General features: G+C 37.8%; 1 protein-coding gene across 9 annotated transcripts in view; it reads right to left on the bottom strand.

Annotated features, from left to right (window-relative positions):
- Window positions 1-14711, bottom strand: part of RPAP2 (RNA polymerase II associated protein 2) — a 72167-nt gene that overhangs the window by 55665 nt on the left and 1791 nt on the right. For all 9 annotated transcript variants that reach the window (XR_010382163.1, XR_010382166.1, XR_004138685.2 and 6 more), the window contains exons 3-6: window positions 7738-7852; window positions 6305-6403; window positions 6030-6095; window positions 3972-4060 (exon numbers count right to left, since the gene is read on the bottom strand). Coding sequence is in view for 4 of the 9 variants with exons in the window: in XM_010975684.3 (XP_010973986.1) it covers window positions 3972-4060; window positions 6030-6095; window positions 6305-6403; window positions 7738-7852 (369 nt within the window). In the remaining 5 variants the exon portion in view is untranslated. The remainder of the gene's footprint in view (window positions 1-3971; window positions 4061-6029; window positions 6096-6304; window positions 6404-7737; window positions 7853-14711) is intronic.

Genomic DNA, 14711 nt, shown 5'->3' with positions numbered 1-14711 from the left:
AGTGCGTCACGCCCCAGGCCATCCAGGTCGATGTTCTGACTCTCACAGGGCATCAGGAGACACTGCGTGAGCAGCACTTTGGCTGTACATGATGTTAAAGATACACTCCACATAATTTTAAACCTCTAAGAGCCTTTCTGACTCCAAAGCCTCAACAGAAGGAATAAAATTCATGAATTTGTCTAAATCTTTCTTACATTGATTTATACATTTTCACCAATGAGGTAGAAGCTTATTATGGTATAAAATAATATTTCAAAAATTTTAAGGGACACTATAGGTTTTAGTATTTTATAATCTGGTGTATAAATTTATATTAGCTTTCACAATAATGTAAGAAAGGCCAAACTGAGTCAAATTTAATGTTCTACTTCCAAATGGTATCTAAGATCATGGTGTCTGTCCCTGAAGGTGTAAACTTCAAGTTGTTCTAGGTGTAACATAAAATACAAACAGCCATGGTTTTCCTATATAATTTTAAAACTTTGATTCAATCTTTTATCTTTCACAGACTGAAGAGCTCAAGTTATCTGTCAGTAACTTGAATTCTAAATTCTTAAACAAGACAGACTTCCTTAGAAGGCAGTGTAAATCTCCCTAGGTTATGCTGGTAAGTTTAATTTTCACCATGTTTATAAATAAGACATTTCCTTATTTAGAAAACTTTCACTATAGCAGCGGTGACTCACCGCTTAAAACTGTTAAGACAGAACTAAAGGGAACCAAGAGGTTAAAATGCAGCTCTCTGCTTCACAAACGAGGAAAATGAGAGCCGGCACTGCTAACTCTGTGGACTTCCCTGTAGCAAAACAGCTAAAGCCCTGAGCTAGAGCCAACAGAACAGTGCTCTGAAAACTGCAGATCAGGAGCAACCAATTAGGAGCGTTACTGCCAGCATTTTAAAACACAACATAGTAGAAAATATCAGAGGCTTTACATGTAGTGAGGATAAAACTTGTTTCAAGATTTTCGCTTCAGTTCTTTGTGTGTGTTGGATAATGTAAAACACATTTATTATAGTGTTTAAACATTTTAGAAAGCATTCACACATACAGAGAACAAACAAGTGGTTGCCAGAGGGGAGGGGTGCGTGTGGGGGTGAGAAAGGTGAAGGGGATTAAGAGGTACAAACCTCCAGATGTAAAATAAATAAGCCACAGAGATGTAATATACAGCATAAGGAAGATGGTCAGTAATGTAATAACTGCATGGGAACAGATGGTTACTAGACCTAGCACGATAATCATTCCATAATGTATGCAAATGCAAACGTAGTCACCTGAAACTAGCATATTACACATCAACATTTCAATAAAAATTTTTTGAAAGTCACTGCAATAAAATATCTAATTTTTTGAGTGGATTTTAAAAGTTATTTTAAAATAATAATAATAAATATTAATAATTGATTAAAAATTATGATGATGATGTAGCTTATTATTTATTAGTACAACTCATTCTAAGCTAATAAAAAAATCTGCATTAAACAGTAAATGCTGACATTTAAAAGAAGCCACTTTCCTCTTTAAAAGAAGATAGGATCTGAATGTTACACAGCACACTATCCGTGAACAGATTTTCTTTAAAATACCACATTTCTGTAAAGCTTATATGTAAAACAGATAGACAAGCTTTTTGAAAGAACACTAAATTCTAGAATTGTAATTATTAGCACACATAAAAATACCATTCTCTGTGAAAAACAGTGACCTCTAGTGGATTCATTAAATAAACAGACATAAGATTTCAGAAATTAAGGTAACACTGACGCATCCACAGATGAAAGGTACCTACATGGTTACACGTGGACAAGCATTACACACAAATAAGGGCTATGGTTATGTTATGTACAACGTGATAACTGTGTATTTATAGATTACTGACTGGTTACTTCCAATCAAGAGGAGTGCGATCAAAGACTCCCAGCCTTGTTTAGAATCCATCACTAGCTTAGGACATACACTTCATCTTTCTGACCTTGTCTGAGAACGAGGTTGGATTAAATTATCTTTAAGGACCCTTTTAGCTCTTGTATTAGGATCCTTTCTTTAATTCATCCCGTACCTCAGAGCCTGACTAAATTCTGTACAAAAACACTTGACGGCTCCCCAGTGCTTGAGGATCCACCAAACTCAGCCTGGCCCCTTGGTACCTACCATTATTTTTTATTTTTTCCCAAAACATATCCCTTATTTCAAGTGAGCTAATAATGTTCTAGCCACTTCCAATAGCCAGCTTACTCCTATGAGTTTAGTGTCTCACCTCTACTTAGTTTTTCACTATGCAATGTTTTACCCTTACTAACTTACATTGCAGGCCCCATTACAACAAGTACAAATTTGTTCCACTTGTATTTGTTTTGCCATTCCAAAGAGATTTAAATTTAAACTCACAGGCTGGGTTTTATACATGTGTGTGCACACACAAACATATGTACAGTCTGCCGGGTAGTAAGAGCACACTATGCACTTCAAATGGAAATTAAATTGATTAGTTTAGGGAAACCAAAGCCATTTTCACCTTTCCTTTTTAGTGAGGTAGGGAAGGCCATATAGACAAGGCAGAATTTCAAGAACCAACACATATAAAGTGACAGAGATTCATATTTTGGGGAAAAGTGGGCATTCTGGACATAGGATGGTAAGGCTTTGGGAAAAGGCTGGAGGGAAGAAACTTTTTAAATTAGCTGCAGAACGTACCAATAACTATATTGGAAGAAAACAGAGGTAGCAGGAAAGTTGGTTTGGTAAATGGTTCTGAAGCAGCTGAAGCAGATGAGGATGGGCTAAATGAGAAAGCTAAGTTCAAGAAGAAGAGAAGAGATCTCTGGAAGCAACATTAAGAACAACGCAAGGGAACAGTGGTCCTAACACTGAGAAATGGAATATGTTGCTGCAGGATGGAGAAGGCAATGGGCAGCTCTGGGGAAAGAGATACTGAGGAGAAAAAGGGATTATTAAAAAGGTGCTCTTAGCTTCCCAATCACTTTGGACAATGTTACAACCTTTTATTGTCCAAACAAGAAAGATTGCGAGACCGGAGGAGAAATGATGAATCATTTAGTCTTCATTATGTTTAATTCAATTAACAAAGGCCACACTGCGGCATGTTCTACACATTCTAAACCACACGGGCCGGGATCAGCAGGCACAGCTGAGCCGGCTGAACACCCAGGAGCGCCCCGCGACCCTGCGCATCAGGTGAGACTTCGCTTACTTAGCACAGATCCTAACGATTTTAACACAAACAACACTGTCTTCTGTTGTAATGTTCTCTATCAAATGAATTACTTGAGACATTTTCTCAGTAATATTTGGAACTTCTAGACGATAAAGTTTAATTACATAACAGTAATTTTTGTTACCTTTTAAATATCCTTATGCCACCTTCCCCTCAGTAATGAATTCACTTTCAAACTCAGCAACTACTAAAATGTTACAAGTGTTTGAGCATTTCTCAAGAGGCAAAATCCCAGGAATGTCCATAAACTTTTTTGCTAAATAGGACTCTTTAAACTGGTTTTCTTTAAATTCATAAAATATTGCACTGATTTTTAATAAAGGTTAAATGAATTAGTAACCTGAACTTTCTGACGTAGGTGTATCATTTCCTAACAACAAAGTCAGTTCAGTTGGATCCCAAGATGCAGTATCTTCTGAAAATATTTAACATTCTTACCCCAGGATTATTTTATTAATAGGATTAATATAAATAACTTCTATAGCAGGAAGCAAAGTTCAGATTTTGTGTTTAAAGCTAAAACAGTAAACAAATAACACTTGCATGTATTAATTTTCTGATTTTAAGTATAAAGTCCTTAATAGCTATGCTTGAAATACCACCATTTCCCCACAATTAAAATGTATACAATAAGTGCATTCCAAAGAAAACTAGACTTACTGTTTGCATATCTCAAAAAGTAGAAATTATTAGACTATATGAACAAATATATACATAATGATTTAAATTACCTTTCTTCTTCTCGAACCCATACTGGAGTTTTAGGAATTTGTGCTTCAAAAAATTTAGAAGCTCTGTAACAAAAATTGCTGCAGAAACACTGAAAAGAACATTTTAAAAGTAGCAAATTATTTTTTTCTTCTTGTGAAATACAACTTACGTACAGAAAGAATATAAAACCTAAATATGCAGTTCAAACAAAAAAAACGGCAACCCATGACCCTACCACCCAAGGTAAGAAGGTATACAGAACCTCTGCAGGTGTCTACGTGCCCTCCCCGAAGGCACCACACCCCACACTTTCTAGTGGTAACCACTATCACACATCCTGTGTTACTTAATCTCTTGCTTTCTTTTAGTTTTGCTACCTACATCCATATCCTATGAAATACATAAATCAGTTCTGCCTACTTTTAAACTCTAAGTGGAATCATATTGTTATGCATCCTTGTATTCTTCCGTTTTACATTATGTGTTTGAGATTAATTTGTGGAGCTGTAGTTTATTGACTTGCACTGTGCACTATATCCATTCCCCAAGTACACTACCCTTCAGTTACTGTTTAGGGACAACTTAGTTGTTTCTAATTTTTTGTTATCAATACAATGTGACTGTGAACCTGTTTTTATTACAATTTTTTAAATTAAAAAATGTGGTATAATACACAAAATTTACCATCTTTAGCATTTTAAGTGTACAGTTTAGTGGCATGAAATACTTTCTTACATTTGTGCAACCATCGCCGCCATCCATCTCCAGAACTTTATCCATCTTGCAAAACTGAAACCCTGCACCCATTAAACAATAACCCTCCTTTTCCACCTACTCTGACAAGCACGACTCTACTTTCTGTCTGTAAGTTTGACTACTCCAGTTACCACATGTAAGTAAATCATATAACATCTTTCCTTTTGTGCTGGCTTATCTCACTTAGCATAAAGTCTTCAAAGTTCATCCAGTTGTAGCATGTGTCAGAATTCCCTTCCTTTTTAAGGCTAAATAGTATTCCATTCTATGTATGTACCATATTTTATCTTACTAGGAGCATTCATATGCATATAAACGTGTGCACGTGGGGAAATACACACCATATATACCAAAGAACAGAAAGAATGGTCACAAAGAATATGCAAATTTGACTTCACCAGTTTCTCAAAAAGGTTTTACCAATTTTTATTTGACCAGCAGCATAAAGACTTACTAATAGTGTCAAATTTTTATAATTCTGCTAATTTGGGGCCATAAAAATGTAACTCAGTGTGTTTTTATTTGCTGTTTTCCTGATGACTGGTAAGGCTGAGCATCTCTTCATATATTCATTTAGCCATTTAAGTTCTTCCGCACATTTTTTAATTAAGTTTTTTGTCTTTTTCTTATAGATGGTGTATTCTGGTTATGAATCTGTGGTCAGTTTTATGTGAGAAATGTACTTCCTTCTGATTTGTAGCTTATCTTTTTACTCTTTTTGGAAACTTCTAATGAGCAACGTTTTCAATTTTAATGTAGAAAAGTTTTTCAATTTTTCATCTATGATCTGTAACTCTATCTCATTTAAGAAATTCTCTCTAGTCCAAATTTATAAAGATACTTTCCCATACTGTCTTTGGAAAAGTTTGCCTTTTACATTTAGGTCCCTAATTTATGTAAAATTGATCTTTGTATGTACACTGAGATAGGCGTCAATCTTCGTTTTTTCCATATGGATAAGTAATTGTGCCAGTATGATTTATTAAAAAATCAATCCCTTCTCCACAGATCTAAAATACTTCTGTTGTCATATATCCAGTATCCACATAAGTGGTGAGTGTTTCTGCCTCTCTATTGTTTTCTGACTCACTGGCCTGAAATTGTGCCAACATGCACTTTTAATTTTTATATGTTCATGTAGTCACTAAAGTGTAAGCAGAGTTTTTTTTTTTTTTAACAATTTGAGTAAAATATTTATAGATGAAAAACTTCTAACACATCTATTTTCTAAAAGGCAAGATTTTTAAACAGATATTTTTAGAATTCCATTCAGTATGGTATTAAAAATTAATTGCCACATTGAAAATAGCCTTTAAACTCACCTTTCTTTCAGTAATATCATAGACTTTATTGGTTTTGGTAGAAATTTTATATTTCTGTTTTGGTACCTAAAGAAAAGAAAGGACAGCTTACAAAAGAATCCAAGTAATGTAATAAGCATGAACTTTATAGTCAACAAGATTAAGTCATCTACGTATCATATCTTTGGCTAGCCAATGTCATTAGTTCGTGACCTCAGTTTCACTTATTGTTCCCTCTACACAGTATTTTGCTAAATATAAAAATTAAAAGGCTACATTTAAAAATAGTTACTTACATTTTCTAGCTTCTTCCGACACAAGGGGTAGCCGCAGAGTTTGATGATAGAACGCTCGGCCACGACATCGCTGTAGTGAGCAGGCGTGATGTGCTTCCCCTGCAACGAAGTGAGATGGACACTTTCTCTCCAGTTTATTGGGAAAGTTTATTTATCAGCTCTCTAAGCCTCAATGATCTCATCTAAAAACACAGGGGTCGTAACAGTGCCTATCTCATAGGTGTGATGCTGGAAGCAGAGGAGAGAATAAAGAAAAAGCATTTCGAAAAGTGCTCGTGAACACATAGTAGGTACTCCAAAAATGTTAGCTATTAAAAAAAAATGTTGAGAATGTCTGCCACAGAAGACTACGCGTCTTTGTAGATTATACAATTCATAAAATAACTCTGAAGCAAGAGGAAGTGATGCTATGGTGATTGCTACACCAAAGCAAAATATTTATAGCATATTTTAGTTTTCAAAAGGTCTTACTCACAAAATAAACCAAATAAAATAATATATAATTTTACCTATTTTTTAAAGTACGATCTTAAAAACAAAGTACATCAGGTGTCATTACGACTCCTGACACAAATTTTTGTGCAAAATCTTCCATCTTCTGAAAACACTGCACAGAACAGTAAGGTGATAGCTATACTAACACCAAATCTTTTTCTTTGATATTTTTATGTTCAAATATTCTCAGTTCTTGAGATTTTTTAAAAGAAGTTTTTCTGTTTTCGCAGGGACTGAAATACTTTTTATTGAGTGTGACATAAGGTATTTGCTCCAAATGAAGCTTTCTTGGTTTATCTTTAGATTGGATGTTACCTGCATCAGCTTAAATGTTGTCATACTTTTCCTCTTGTTTAGGAAAATCTCTGAGGCACAGTAAGAATTACTTCTGCAAAAAAACCGAGTTTTAAATTTCTGGGTTTTTTTCCTCTTAAGGAAATGTATAATAGAAATTTCCATTCTAATTTTTAATGCAATAAAGCCACTAAAGAAAACAAAAAATTTAATACTTCTCTTCTTACGTGTTAAACCATAAATGGTCTATATTTCAGGTTTTTAAAATATCATAATTAACGAAATTACATTAACAAAACTAACGATCTTCTATTCCTAAAATAGAACATACAGAATATGAAAAGTGACGTGGGGATCAGCAGGGCTAAGCGATGACACTCAAGTGAGCTTAGCAGACCGGTTAAAAGGACGACTGGATGCTAAGGGGTACAACACGTATGTTGTCTTTCATCAGTGTGCCGTGAGGGCATTATGAAACAATGACTGCACAGTAGTTAATCATGTTTAAATGCACGAATTATACAGCATGTTACCTGCATCTAGTGACTAACACAGACTCAAAGACTTTCAGCAGTGCAAGGAAGTTTCATGCTACACAGGTTAAAGATCTTACACTACAAAAGCAGTAATATATCATCACATACACACTCCCTTAGGAATTCTTCTGTAATATTCTCCTCTAACAGCTGTTCAACGATGTGCAGAGCTTTTCTCTCAAACTCAATCTTCTTTCTGACAGCTGCTTCTAGTTCTGCTTTTCTGAAATTAAAAAAAAATTTTTTTAATTTAAAAAGTTATTCTAGGGGGATGGGGGATGGGAAGGGACTGGGATTTCAAAATGTAGAATAGATAAACAAGATTGTACTGTGTAGCACAGAAATATGTACAGGATCTTATGGTGGCTCACAACGAAAGAGAATGTGACAATGAATGTATGTATGTTCATGTATAACTGAAAAATTGTGCTCTACACTGGAATTTGACACAACATTGTAAAATGACTATAACTCAATAGAAAAAAGCTTAAAAAAATAAATAAGTTATTCTACTTATAAGGTTTAGCATAGGCATTTTTCTGTTTTAAAATACAACACTAACAACATCATTTTGCTATTTAAGTTATATGTATATATTTTTTTGATCCAACACTTTTCAAAAAGGAAACAAGCTACTCATTACACTGTACAACACTGATGGCCACAACAGGACCAGCTGACTTCCAGGGCTCAGGGCCCAAGGAAGAACTCAGAAACTCCTACAGAGAAGATGAGGTAAAATCTTTTTGCCAGTTAAGAGTTTATACTCTATCACTCCTCTGTGTACTTAAAAACGGAGGTTTTTCCTCTGAAATTATTAGAAATCAGAAGAGATTAGAGAGGAAAAAGATGATTTCAGCTGTTCTTACAAGTAAAATTTCTTTGTGTCAAGTCTCAAAAGTTAACTATTGGCTCAGTTTGACAGGACAGAGTTATATTTACAAAGAAGTATTTACTTACTTTTGATACAAAGTCTTGTTAAGTAACTATACTGATATGACTATGCAGTTGAGGAAAACAATCTTCCCAGGAGGCTGGCCCTCATCCTGGCACCAGTGGGCCTCTGCCAGCCCCTGCCGACCCCATGCATCATGAATACAGAAGCAGAGGCAACCCGATTAAACAATGGCCCCAGGACAGCGGTTCTCAGCCCCAGCTGCACTTTAGGGTCATCTGACGAGATGTTTTAAAAAAGATGCCATGCGCAGGTCCCACTGTAGGCTAATTAAATCAGAGTCTTTGAGGATGTGGCCTGGTTACTGGTGTTTTCTTAAAAGTGTTCCAGACAATCTGAGTGTGTAACAGGGCTGAGAACCACTGCCATGGGACCAAAGATACCAACCATCTTGGAGACTTACTTGCTCCTTTCCTGCACTGGTTTCTCCTTGTCTACCAGACAACCTGTGCTGGTCCCCTGGACCTTGACAGAGCTCTCATATCAAGACCTACAATGTACTTACCTTTTCTCCCTACCTTCACTGACTCTCAAGACTTTAGACTCTAATTCCTTGCCCAGAGTAATATGTTTTACAAAAACAATTTGGAGGAATGACAAAGGATTACCAACTAGGGACAAAAAGGGACATTAAAACAAGAAGAAACTTGCAATTGACATGTTTTCCTACCATTTTATAAAGACCATTCTTTTATCAAAGATGTATAACAGACATGAACACAGGTTAAAAGACAGTTCTTTGCATTGTTAGCTTTATGAAAACATTGTTTTATTTTCTCATTTTACTGCCTACCAATAAAAGCGATGTCACATACTAAGATCAGTATAGAATCTGCATTAGGAATTGCCGACTTAAGTGGTTAATTACGTCAACTTGTGGGAACAGCCTCACTCCTCCTAACTGAGGAACCCCCACAGCTGTTTCCCATGGACAGCCCTGTCTCACTGCTGCCTTCCCTCCCAAATGATGACAGGCAGTGTGTGTACGGAAGTGGTTCTCAAACTTTTTGGTCTCAGTGCTCCTTCACACTCTTAAAATTGGAGCTTTTGCTTATGTAGATTATATCTGCTGATACTTACCACATTGCTAATAAAACTAAGAAAAATTTAAAGCATTTATTAATTCATTTAATAACACGATACCTATTACACATTAATATATTTTTAAATGAAAATTTTAGTGTGAAGAGCAAAACTGATTTCTACTTTTGCAAAGTTCCTTAACAGCGGGCTTGACACTACTCACCTGGATTGCATGTATTAGTATTTTTCAGCTGGAATGAATGTATGAAGGAGCACTCCCTTCCACAACTATCTGGTTGCCCCCAAGGATTTTTAATTGTTTCAGCATCCTGGGTGATCCGCTTAAAATACATTTCAGCTTACCTGTATTTTTTAAATATAAGTATAGAATAAAATACAATCTCCCCAGGCTTCTGGTCAGATCCATGTTGAAGAGAACTGCAAATTGCCAGCATTATCGTTATTAGCTAAATTTTACTCTTGGAATACTTCCTAAACCCAAGTCAGTATAATCATGCTGCCCTACAGGGAAATATTCTTCAAGACAGATTCATCATTTTATTTTCTTATTCTAAATTCACTTTAAATTCCACCACTTTATTACTTAAAAGTTTTCCAATTTGCACTTAGAAAATCTGAATTTCTCACTATGTCCTACCAGGTACTGTCTGAAAAGAATCCTGCCTCTAACCTTTTCCTACACTCCTTTCTTCCTTAGCTCAGAACGCTGCACACCACCCTGGGCACGTCTCCTTTCTTTAAGTGACTGAGGTTTTCCCTGCCACACACACTGCCACTTCCAGCTGGAGATCCCACTACTCCTTGTCTGGGCAATGCCTACTTGGCCCTCAAGTCTTCGCTTAATCACCACTTTCTCAGAGAAGCCTTTCCCTGAAAACCTACCACCCTTCTTGCCTCCAGCTAAACTGGACCCCTATTATTAGTTCCTCCATCATAGTCTTCTCCTTTATAGCACTTATCATAACTTGTAATTATGTATTTACTTTTGATAATGTAATTGGTATTTCTTTGTTCCACTAGACAGGAATTGTGTCTATTGTGTTCAAAATCATATCCTCAGGGCCTCTGAAACCATAAAACTCCTAGAAAAAAAACACAGGCAGAACACTCTTTAATATAAATCACAGCAATTTTTTTTTTTTGTATTTGACTCCTAAGGCAAAGGAAAAAGCAAAAATAAACAAATGGGACCTAATTAAATTTAAAAGCTCTGGTACAGAAAAGGAAACTATCAACAAAATGAAAAGAAAACCTACTGAATGGGAGAAAATATTTGAAAATGATATGACCAAAAAGAGATTGATACCCCAAATATATAAACAGCTCATACAAATCAATATCAAACAAACTTAATTAAGAAAAGGAGAGAAGACTTAAATAGACATTTCCCCAAAGATATACAGACAGTCAACAGGCACATGAAAAAATGCTCAACATTGCTAATCATCAGAGAAATGCAAATCAAAACCATAATGAGATACCACCTCACACCTGTCAGAGTGGATATCATCAAAAAGACCACTAAAACAAACGTTGGCAAGGATGTGGAGAAAAGGGAACCTGGATACACTGTTGGTAGTAATGTGAACTAGTGCAACATGGAGTTTCCTTCAAACACTAAAAATAGAACTACCATATGATCTAGCAATTCCACTTCTGGGCATATATATCTGAAGAAAATAACAACACTAATTTGGAAAAATAAGGCACCCCAATGTTCAAAGCAGCATTATTTACAATAGCCAAGATACACAAACAACCTAAGTGCCTATCAGCAGATGACTGGACAAAGAAGATGTGGTGTGTATATGCAATGGAATATTACTCAGCCATCATTTTGCAATTCACAGCAATGTGGAAGAAAGTACAGGGTATTATGTTTAGTGAAATAAATCAGACAGAGACAAATACTGTATATCACTTCTATGGGGAATCTAAAAAATACAACAAACAAATATATATAACAAAGCTAAAACAGACTCACAGATATGGAGAACAAACTAGTGGTTACCAGTGGGGGGACGGCAGGAGAGAGTGGCAAGAGTGGGATATGGGATAAAGAGATACAAACTATGTATTTTATGTATAAAATAAGTAAGCAATGTATCTTGTATAGCACAGGGAAATCTGGCCATTATTTTGTAATAACTTTAAATGGAATATAAAAACATTGAATCTCTATGTTACACACCTGGGACTAATAATAATATTGTAAATCAACTATACTTCAAGTTAAAAAAAAATATGGAGTGGCCAAGACAGCAGAGTATAAAGACCCTGCGCTCCCCTCTTCTTACCAGCACACCAAAATCACAGCTGTCTGCAGAACCACCATCGATGAAAAAGACTGAAGTCTAGCAGAAAAGATCTTCTACAACTAAGACATAAAGAAGCCACAATGAGATGGGGAGGAGGGGCAGACTTGTGAGATAATCAAATCCCAACCCCCACCCCGGGTGGGAGCCCCACAAACTGGAGGACAATCACGCCGCAGAGGTTCTCCCACAGGAGCGAGAGTTCTGAGCGTCGTGTCGGGCTCCCCAGCGCCAGAATCCTGCACTAGGAAGATGACCCCCACCCCAGAGCATTTGGCGTTGAAGACCAGTGGGGCTTAATTTCGAAGCCCCACAGGGCTGGGGGAAATAGAGACTTCACTCTTACCAGAGCTCACACAAAAATCTCATGAGCAACTGGGACCCAGAGCAAAAGCAACAATTCAATAGGAGCCTGGGTCTAACCTACCTGCGGGTCTTAGGGAGTCTCCTGGAAAGGTGGGGGGCTGCTGTAGCTCACCCTGGGGACACAGACACTGGTGAAAGCATATTTGGGAACGTTCTGCTGCTGGTGGCTGACACTTGGCTCATTAGCACCAGGACCTGGCCCCACTCAATGACCTACAGGTGCCGGGGCCAGGACTCCTCGGGCCACATAACTGACCCATCCACCAGCAAACACACTCCTAATGGCCTCCCAAGCCCACAACCACCTCCTGACACAAGCCTAGACACAGCCCAACCCACCGGAGGGTCAGGACCCGGCTCCACCTACCCGTGGGCAGGCACCAGCCCTTCCCTCCAGAAAGCCTGCCGCACCCACCAGGGGGCGGACACCAGACTCAAAACTCGGATCCTGCATCCTGCAGACCTAGGATGCCAAAAGCGTGCCAGACCTTACCCCAGGACCAGCTGTGCCCCAGATGTACCCACCAGCAGGCAAATGCTAGCTTCGGGACACCCGGTGCTCCCTATCCAACAGGATCCCATGCCCAGACAGGAACCACCCCCAAGCCCACAACAACCTTAAATGAGCCCTGGGACCCCTGGGCCACGCAGCCCAACCACAGGAACTGGCCCTGCCTGCCAACAGTCTAGCACTAACACTTGGCTTCACCTATCAGTGGGTGGGCAACAGCCCCGAAATCTTTGGGGCCCTGACTCCGACTACAAGTGAGCCAACACTAACCCTGGGCCTAGGGCTCAGCAGCCGGCCATCCTGTGAGCAGGCCCTGCTCGACAGCAGCACCTGCCTGAGGCAGAGCCTGGTCACCTGGTGGGTGAGGCGCCGGTCACGTGCACCAGACCACACACACAGTCCCCCTGCCGTAGCAGGAGGGCCCATGCAGCCCTCTTATGGGGAACAGCTAGAGCACACAGCTTGGTTGAGAAGACGGGAATGCACTGCTGGATGCATAAAACGTCTCCTACAGAAGGCCACTTCTCCACACTTGAAAGACATAACTAACCTACCACATACACAAAATACAAATAGCAACTGAGACAAAATGAGGCGGCAGAGGAGCACGGTCCAGATGAAGGAACAAGGTAAAAGCCCAGAAGAAGAACTAAGTGGGCTAGGCAATCTACCTGAGAAAGGGTTGAGAGCAGTAACTGTAAAGATGATCAAAGAACTTTGGATAATAATGGATGCATAGAGAGAGAAGTTAGAAGTTTTTAACAAAGAGTTAGAAAATATAAAGAACAACCAAACAGAGGTGAAGAATACAATAACTAAAATGAAAAACACACTAGAAGGAATCAATAGTAGACTAAATGATACAGAGAAATAGATCAGTGAGCTGGAAGAAAGAGTAGTGGAAATCACTGCCACTGAAAAGGGAAAAAAAAAAAGAATGAAAAGAAATGGACAGTTTAAGAGACCTCTCAGACAACATCAAACACACTAATATTTGCATTATACGGGTACCTGAAGGAGAAGAAAGAGTCTGAGAACACATTTAAGACATAATAGCTGAAAACTTCCCTAACCTGGTAAAGGAAACAGTCACCCAAGCCCAGGAAGTGCAGAGGAAGTTCCATACAGGATGAACTCAAAAAGCAGCACACCAAGACACGCTGCAATCAAAATGAGATAAAGAGAGACTATTAAAAGCAGCAAGAGAAAAGCAAAAAGAAACCATTAACAAAATGAAAAGACAACCTACTAAATGGGAGAAAATATTTGCAAATGATATGACCAAAAAGGAGTTAGTATCCAAAATATATAAACAGCTCATACATCTCAATATCAAACAAACAACTGAATTTTAAAAAGGGCAGAAGACCTGATAGACATTTTCCAAAGAGATGCAGATGACCGACAGGCACATGAAAAGATGATCAACATCACTAGTCGTCAGGGAAATTCTAATCAAAACCACAATGAGATATCACCTTACACCTGTCAAAATGGCTATCATCAAAAAGAACACAAGTAACAAATGTTGGTGAGGCTGTGGAGAAAAGGGAACCTTTGTGCACTGCTGGTAGGAATGTAAATTGGTGCAGCCACTGTGGAAAACAGTAAGCAGGTTTCTCAAAAAACTAAAAATAGAACTACCATATGACTCAGCAATTCCACTCCTGGGTATATATCCAAAAAAAAAAAAAAAAAAATCCCAAAAAACCAAACACACTAATTCAAAAATCCCAATGTCATAGCAGCATTATTTACAATTGCCAAGATATGGAATCAACCTAAGTGTCCATCAACAGATGACTGGATAAAGAAGATGTTGTATATATACATACAGATACACCCACAATAGAATACTACTCAGTCATGAAAAAGAATCAAAGTTTGCCAT

The sequence above is a fragment of the Camelus dromedarius genome, chromosome 9, assembly GCF_036321535.1.
Source record: "Camelus dromedarius isolate mCamDro1 chromosome 9, mCamDro1.pat, whole genome shotgun sequence".
Classification (NCBI taxonomy): domain Eukaryota; kingdom Metazoa; phylum Chordata; class Mammalia; order Artiodactyla; family Camelidae; genus Camelus; species Camelus dromedarius.
The sequence above is the reverse complement of the archived record's forward strand: the minus strand, read 5'-3'. Positions and strand labels throughout refer to the sequence as shown.